At 45.5% G+C, this 8963-nt stretch overlaps 1 protein-coding gene and 1 non-coding gene across 2 annotated transcripts; one reads left to right on the top strand and one right to left on the bottom strand.

Annotated features, from left to right (window-relative positions):
- Positions 1-6710: 6710 nt before the first annotated feature.
- On the bottom strand, positions 6711-7454 carry LOC111908404 (uncharacterized). Its single transcript, XM_023904236.1, has one exon. The coding sequence runs from the start codon at positions 7452-7454 to the stop codon at positions 6711-6713; it is 744 nt and encodes a 247-aa protein (XP_023760004.1).
- Positions 7455-8482: 1028 nt separating this feature from the next.
- LOC111908435 (small nucleolar RNA R71) lies at positions 8483-8588 on the top strand. The gene has a single exon (XR_002855880.1). It is a non-coding gene; the product is annotated as a small nucleolar RNA R71 (small nucleolar RNA).
- The last annotated feature ends 375 nt before the right edge of the window (positions 8589-8963 follow it).

Raw genomic sequence — 8963 nt, 5'->3', positions numbered from 1 at the left:
TCCAAGCAAAGCCCCTTGCTCCAAGCCTCTTCTTCTTCAAGATTTCCTCAACAATTGCTTCTCCAAGCTCTTAATTGCAACTTGATCCACTCACATACGAAGGTTAGGGTTTATGGACTTGAGGATGAGTAAAAAGGCTGGGGGAATGGATGTTATGTTCTTTATATAGGGCTCAACCCCGAGAATTAGGGTTTTCTCCACTCAGCACCTACTCGTTGAGTCCATCTTACTGACTCGCCGAGTCGGCTACTTAACACGCGACCAAGTCACGACTCTACTCGCCGAGTCACTCTTTCCCAATTTACTCTTTTAGCCCTTCAACTCTACTCTTGATATTTCGGGATGTTACAATTATCCCCCGCTTAAATTAGGCTTCGTCCTCGAAGCCTATGGCAACACAACTCTTAGAAATACTCTTGTCATGCACCACCTGGCATTAATCCAACCAGGTTTCTCAAAACACAACCATAGAACCAGAAACTCGCTTTCTCCTTCCTTACGGTGTCCTGACCACCGTCTCGAGCCGGGCACCGGCTGTACCCTCTGATAATCACACTCAACAACCGAGAATTACCCATGATGCATCACTGCTCCAAATCTCAACAACCACTCGACCAATATGCGCTAGAAAACCATGAACCATTGGATCCCCGATCCGAATCCCACTCTATCCATTCCATGCTGACGGAAAGACCCATTCTTCAATCTCAAAGCAACTTCCACGGGTTCTCCTCTTGCAATCACATACATATGCTAAACTAGCTCTAGCACCCTCAGGTTGGGAAAACCCGATACACTGATGATATCCTCAAACATCCCCCAGGATGAACCACTGATACATACCCAATACCCTGATCAGAATCACACTGAGAGCCCAAACCGGATGAGCTTCGATTCCACTGCCGCAAACACGCTGCTCAATAACCATACTCGAAATACTCCGATCATGACTCTGCTCTGCCGCTTTCACTTCCGTGAACTTGCACTCCCTCTCGGAGTTACACACCTTTATCTTTTCCTTTACCAAGGAATCCATTTGGCCACATTGTCACTCCGACAAGTGTCACGGTGCTCGCCCAACGCTACACCACCCTTTTATAGCGTATCTGCTATCCATCCAACACACATACTTTGACTCTCATCGCAGGGACTCTCAAGCCCATGCACTATCTCAACTAATCAAGGTCACTACCCGGGGCCAGACCTTCTAATGCAATCACACTGCAACATACACAATCCATATCCTCGAACCGATCCAACAATACCTGCAGAGTCTTCAGCATGACTGGACCACCACACCAGGCCTTCAGCCAATTTGGACCACTCTCAGAACCTTCAGCCAATCTGGACCGCTCTCAGTGCCTTCAGTTTGGCTGGACCGTTCTCTAAGCCTTCAGCCTGACTGGTACGCCTACCGGCCTTCAGTCTATCCGGACTGCTCAACTAGCATTCGTCATTCCAAGCTATCACTCCCGGAAATCCTCCTATGTGTACTGTTCTAGCCCTTTAAGGGTTCCGAACTCTGTCTCAATCGCACATGCTCGATCCCGGCCTGCTCACAGGCCCTCCACAATCAAATGCCCTAGGTCTGTATTCCGCCCCGCATGCCCGACACTTGCTCCTATTAGCCTATACTCTGGGCTGACAGAATACTGCTGAATCCCAACAGCTAAGCACCCTCAAATACTCATCGATCTCCCGGAGAATTCTCCAATTCTTCCCCACTTGTAGCATTGATTAACAACCACCAGTCGCCATCACCGACCTCCCAGAACAACTCTGCACAAAGAAAACACTTACACGTGGACTGCTTCCCACAAGCATAAACAACCTTAACCAGATCTCACATCACACCGATTAACCCGCTCGAAAGAAACTCAATCTGCATCTAACCACTCCTCAGAAAGCAAATGCTACCCGACCTTCAAACCAATGCCAGGTTCCCACTAATAACTCTTAGGGATGATAACCAACGAAATTCCCAAAACAATAACCCATAACCAAACCACAACCCTCAAAACGACGAATACCGCATTGAAAACCACACAAAGATACCAGCACATAAACAATACACCACAATAATCACAAGATAACAAGATATCAAGAAAGACACGTACCCGCAGCTGCATCCGGTACTGCTCTGACCTCCTCTGTCGCAAGCTGATAAGCACGACCTTGAGCCCTTAGGGCTCCGCTCCATCCTGACCCCCATCTGTGATCCTCAAAGTGGTCGGTGCTGGAGCCTACACCGGTCCTGCAGCAAGTTGTGGACAGTTGACCCTCAAATGTCCAATCTGATGACAATGATAACAAATCCTCAAATCCCAAACTGGCGCTGACTGCCGACAATCCCTTGCATAGCGCCCCTCCTTTCCGCACTTGCGGCATGCACCACCGGACCTACAAACTCCGGTGTGACCCCTCCCACACTTCCCACAAGTGTGGCTGCTCAGATCCCCCACTCTAAGATCAACGGTCTTGGACCGTTTCGGCGCCGGTTGCGACTGCACCGGAGCCTGTCTCAGCTCACGCAACTGCAACTGAATCTTTAACTCACGCCGCCTAGCGGCCTCCTACAACTCCAACAAGGTCTCGCACCTCTGCGCAGACACAAACTGTCTGATGTCCCTCTTGAGCATGCTCAGATATCGAGACATGTGAGCCTGCTCCGAAGCAAACTCTGGGCAAAACATCGCCCTCTCAGTGAACATCCTGGTGATCTCATTCACCGACTCCGAACCCTGCTTCAACTCAAGGAACTCCTGAGCCAATCTCTCCCTCTCAACTTGCAGAACATAACGAGTGCTGAACATTTCTCTAAATTGATCCCATGAAACCGCAACCCTCTGCGCAACCGAATATGACCCCGTGGTCAATCTCCACCAATCCTTCGCCCCGAGCCTCAACAGGTTCAGAGCACACCTCACCCTCTGATCAGCAGGGCATGAACACGTGAAGAAACACCCCTCAACGTCTGATAACCATCTCATAGCAACGATCGGGTCCTGAACTCCATCGAAGGTGGGAGGCTTCGTATTATCGAAGTTCCGATACTGAAAGCCCCGACCAGCTCCTCCCCCTGCCGACGCTACAGCCGCTGTAGCCGCCGCGGCAGCCGTCTCTGCAAGAGCCGCATAGTGCTCATCAAAATACTCAACCATGGTGGTCTTGATCGACCCAAACAGCTCCGGCAACTCAGCCCGGAACAACTCAACAATCTCATCACGCAGGATCTCACGAATCCTCGCATCCAACTCGCACGTGCTCATCTGACCGATAACCTCGGGTGGTACCGATCTGCGCGGAACTCTCTCTCCTGCTCCCGATCCTGATCCGGATCCACTCTCATCATGCCTCGGAATCTCCATACTGAAAAACACCACACAAAATCTCAGACTCTTCCCACTATCCTGGGATCCAACTCTCTCAACCCAATCCTAGAGATCATGGTTTCCCTGATACGCGTATGGGTCCTGTGCTTTCAGTAGTACAGGCCCATACTACCTTCCACACCTACCCATATTTGTATGAAGTACTACCACAACACCCTAGAGAAACATGCATCACAACGCTCAACCCTCACCACTAGAGGAACACTAAAAATCTCCCATAAGGAACCCTAGGCTACAGGCATGACAAATCAGGCAACATTATCATGAAATCCTGAAGATCCCTAGCCTATCACTAGCATGCTGTTCTATTAAAGCTCAAAAACAAATAACATGCATGGTATTTTGGGGTTACTTACGGGCTCCGGCAGATCGTACCTCCGCGTCCTCCCTTACTTATTTTGAAAACCATTTTAAATACTCTTTTGAAAACTCTCCTTGATTTGTGACTGGAGTCACACGAATGTTCCTCTAATTCACTCAAACTAAGGCTCTGATACCAACTTGTAACGACCGAAAAATACAACCAATTTTAAATTTTTCAAAAACATCTCGATTCCATTAAATCTTTACAAAAAGGTTTTCAATACAAAACATTTAACATATTCCCAGAATCACATTACTACAAAATCATGAGGAGCGGTACGATCACGCCTTCGCCTTGCCACGGTCTCCTGAAGAACCTGAAAAACATAAAACCACAACTGTAAGCCCGAAAGCTTAGTGAAATATCCCCAAAATACCAACCACATACACCATACACACATAACATGCCACAACATATCTGATCACAGAACAACAATGCACTTCGGGTCTACTGTGTGACTGGTCCGCCGTACCGGCCTACAGTCCACCTGGTCCACCCTCTGAGTCTAGCCATAAACCTCGAGTCTACAGTGTGATTGGTCCGCCCGCACCGGGCCTTCAATCCACCTGGTCCACTCTCCGAATCTAACCACATACATTGAGTCTGCAGTGTGATTGGTCCGCGCGCATCGGGCCTTCAATCCACCTGGTCCACTCTCTGAGTCTACAGTATGACTGGTCCACCCACACCGAGCCTTCAGTCTGCCTGGTCCACTCTCTGAGCCTCGGCACATCTGGTCCGCCCTCTTGGGGCCTATAGTCTATCCGGACCGCTCGCTGGGCCTTCGGAACAACCGGTCCGCCCTGGGTATCTTGGCCTACAGCACAAAGCAGGACCCGCCTCAACCCAACTCCAGTCCAAACAACCATGTGCACATATACATACAATCATATAGCAATTCACAGTCAACAAGCAGATCAAACAGATCACATAACATATCATCATCCTAAGCAGGATACCGACCTAACAGGTCACTAGCATAGCATCTCCCTATCTCTCAGGATACTGATCTCAATCAGGTCTCTAACATATACCATCCTAGCTCTCAAGATGCAAACCTATCACAGCAACAACATAACAACAACTACCCGGATCTCAATCCGATAAGGGCCGGCCTTGGTGCCTTAGACCCTGTTGATATAGTGAGGATAACTCACCTCAAAACTGTCAGCTGAAAGGATAAGATCCCGCTGCTCCAAGCTCCGACACGAACTCCTCCACTGAACACCAACACACTCAACTCAATAAATACCCTTAATTACCAAAATACCCCTGAAAGACAACTGGGCAACCTATGGACAAGGTTAAAGTCAACCCCTGACTGACTCTACTCGCCGAGTCAACCCGATGACTCGCCGAGTCCCCATACTCAGAACTTCCCTCAATCCGCGACCTAACTCGCTGAGTCACCCCGAAACTCGTGGAGTCCAACAACTCTGAGTCCACTCGCCCACAACTCACCGAGTCATCCCTTGACTCGCCAATTCTCGACTCAAGAAGAAAATATTGGGACTCTTCGACAAGACTCGCCGAGTCCAAGAACAGACTCGCCGAGTCTAAGGCTATCTTCAACCTACTCGCCGAGTTGTTCTTCCAACTCGTCTAGTTCTAGCTCATCTTCAAGCAACTCGTCGAGTCCACCCATGTGACTCGCCGAGTACCACCGGTCTAAATCAATACAGAAGCATTCCAGGACATGCAATTGATCCAAAACATAGATCTAGCCTCCTACAACCCATCCATCACGTAAGGTGGCAAACTTTACGTGAATCCAAAGAGATCTATGCATTTTGCACATTAGGGCTAAGGTTTGGGACATGATAACTTCACCCAACACTCAACATAGGGACTTTATGCACATTAGGACCATCACCACTCTAGATCTGAGGTAGCAACCTCAGATCTAACTTCCAAACTCCAAAACATACCAAGATAAGCTCCCCGCAAACCCCAAAATGATGAATCCATAAGAGTAACAGCCCAAGGACGAGATATTACCTCAAAAGAATGCCCCAACTGCAATGGAACTCGAATCCAAGTAAAGCCCCTTGCTCCAAGCTTCTTCTTCTTCAATATTTCCTCAACAATTGCTTCTCCAAGCTCCTAAATGCAAGTTGATCCACTCACATACAAAGGTTAGGGTTTCTGGACTTGAGGATGAGTAAAGAGGCTGGGGGAATGGATGTTATGTTCTTTATATAGGGCTCAACCCCGAGAATTAGGGTTTTCTCCACTCAGCACCTACTCGCCGAGTCCATCTTACTGACTCGCCGAGTCGGCTACCTAACACGCGACCAAGTCGCGACTCTACTCGCCGAGTCCACCCATAGACTCGCCGAGTCGCTCTTTCCCAATTTACTCATTTATCCCTTCAACTCTACTCTTGATATTTCGGGATGTTACATTGTTGAGATCTTCTCTCCGTCTTCTGTATCTACCAGTGTAATGCCCGACTTCTTTGGCACTATCTGTGTCGGGCTCACCCAATCACTATCAGATATTGGGTAGATAATACCTGCATCAAGCCATTTCAGCACCTCCTTTTTAACAACTTCTCGCAGATTTGGGTTGAGCCTTCGTTGTGCATCTCGGGATGGCTTTGCTCCAGCTTCAGTGATGATTCAATGCATACATGTGGCTGCACTAATTCCCTTCAAGTCTGCTATGGTCCATCCAATTGCACCCTTGTACTTGGAAAGCACCTTCAGTAATGCTTCCTCCTGTGGACCTGTCAAATCAGAAGATATGATAATTGGCAAGTTCTCATTAGATTCTAAAAAAGAGTATTTATGATGTGAAGGAAGAGTTTTAAGTTCAAGAGTGGGTGGCTCCTCCAAAGATGGCTTAAGTGGGTCCGAAAAACTTGTTGGTAATTTTTCAACTTGATAACTCCATGGTGGCCTCTCTTGCTCAATAGCATTTTCAACTGCCTCCTCAACCATCTTGATGTCATCTTATTCTAAAACTTCGTCCCTGTCATTAGAAAGAAAAAACTTCAATGGATCGGGGTGTAAGATTTTAGGAGTGAATTGATGCACTAAGTCATCAACCACATCCACATGATAACATTCATAATCTGATGGTGAGTTAGGAAACGTATTAAAAATATTAATTCTAAGTTTCCTATTTCCAAAAGAGATATCCATGACACCCGTTCTACAATTAATTTTTGCATTTATTGTAGCCAAAAACGGGCGACCCAAAATAATAGAAGGTTGACTTTCTTTATAGGTGCTTTCAGTGTCAAGAACAAGAAAATCAACTGGGTAATAAAAATCTTCCACCTTAATGATGACATCTGATAATATACCCCGGGGAATTTTTGGTGATTTATCGGCCAATAATAAAATAATATCAGTTTGTTCCAAAGTACGTAAGTCATGTTGATCAAAAAGATTTCCTGGGATTATGTTAACACTTGCTCCAAGACCAAGGAGCGCCTTTTTGATATTAATATTACCTAAGGTAATAGAAATTAAAGGTGCTCCGGGATCCTTAAGCTTGGGTGGAAGTTTATTTGATATTATGGAACTTGCATGCTCGGTTAAGTCAATATTTTTAGGGAGGTGTGCTTGGAGTTTGCGTTTTTGAACACACAAATCCTTCAAAAATTTAGCATAAGAAGGTACCTCCTTAATAAGTTTGACTAATGGGATATTTATTTTAACTTGACTAAATAGATCCCACATGTCTTCCATTTTCGGCCCTCGCTTCCCAAAAGGGAAGGATGTCGGTTTCTCTAAAGTCAAAGGGTATGGTGCGGCATTAACTTCCACACCATGCTCCCCAACTTTAGAGCCATTTTTACCCTTAGCTTCTTTTTCTTTTTTCAGATTTAAAATCTTTCTCAAACTCTTCTTTTTCGTCAAAGATGACTTCAGTGTCACAGTCATTATCTAAGGTAGGAGCACTTACATTGCTGTCAACCTCGTTCACTTGATGCTCTTTTCTGGGTCTTTGGGTGTGAGACAGGTTGAATGTTGTGGTGCTTGGAAATTTTCCATCTTCTCTTTTCCCGATTTGCTCCGCTAGTTGAGCAATTTGCTTCTCATTAGCAGCTATGGACTTGGAGTTAGTGTCAGTTTTCTGATATGTTTGGGTTATGAACTCCATGATTTTGTCCAACTTGATACCATCGGTTTCCTCCTTCTTTGATGTTCCACCTTGGTTAAAGTTGGACTGCTGGAACTGTTTTGGTAGATTTTGGTTTTGGTAATTCCCTTGACGGTTGTTGTGGTTGAAATTCCCATTGTTGTTGTACTTCCCGCCTTGGTTGTAGTTTCGATTGAATGATCTTGGATTATTTTGGAATTAACCATAGTCGTGCACTTAATTAATTTCCTCTTGACTTCTCATGCACTCATCTGCAATGTGTCATGAATCTCCACAGCTTACACATATCTTCCATCCTTGCGAAAAAAGCACACCTTTCTCTTTGTGTAGACTAGAGAGTAGTAAGTCAAATTTTTTATTTAAAGAATTAATATCAGATTTGACTTCATTTTTCCATTTTTTGTCTAGTCCAACTAAAGCAGCAGATGAAACTGGGTTGTCCCGTTTCTTAGCTGAGTAATTGGTTTTTGAACCATGACTCAACTGCTCCAAGAATCGCCAAACGTCTTCACTATCTTGCATCATAATAGTGCCACCTGACGAGGCATTAATCATGGTTTGATTGGCAGTGTCGACTCCATCATAAAAGAAACATACAAGTTGCCAACAGGGAAATTCATGATGGGGACATAAACGCAACAATTCTTTGAGGCGTTCAAATGCATCATGAAATTCTTCATTGGGTTTTGTGCAAAATCTTGTATAGCTTTTCTTATTTCCGTTGTTTTACTAGTAGGGTAAAACTCATGCAAAAATTTAGTTTTTAATTGCTCCCAAGCAGTAATACTATGAGGGGCAAGAGAAGTGAACCAATACTTAGCTTTTTTCTTTTAAAGTGAACGGAAATAAGTGAAGTCTAAATGAATCTCTATTAGTTTCTTTTAAAACATTATATTATGCATGAACATAAAGAGTGTACGACCGTACACCCTTCATATGGTCGTACACCCCTTTTTAGTGCATATTTGGCCTAAAACTCATGTTATATTCTAACACAAGATCAAGAACACTTAGAGGATGCTAGATATAGCCTTAGACCACCCTTTTTGTCATTTTCTTCAAGGAGTGTACGATCGTACACTCCATGGCCGCAC

This window comes from Lactuca sativa, chromosome 5 (assembly GCF_002870075.4).
Source record: "Lactuca sativa cultivar Salinas chromosome 5, Lsat_Salinas_v11, whole genome shotgun sequence".
NCBI classification, from domain to species: domain Eukaryota; kingdom Viridiplantae; phylum Streptophyta; class Magnoliopsida; order Asterales; family Asteraceae; genus Lactuca; species Lactuca sativa.
This window is presented reverse-complemented; position numbering and strand designations above follow the sequence as displayed.

Coding starts and splice junctions, on each gene's coding strand:
- LOC111908404 (XM_023904236.1), bottom strand. CDS start 7,454: ATGGAAGACATGTGGGATCTATTTAGTCAAGTTAAAATAAATATCCCA.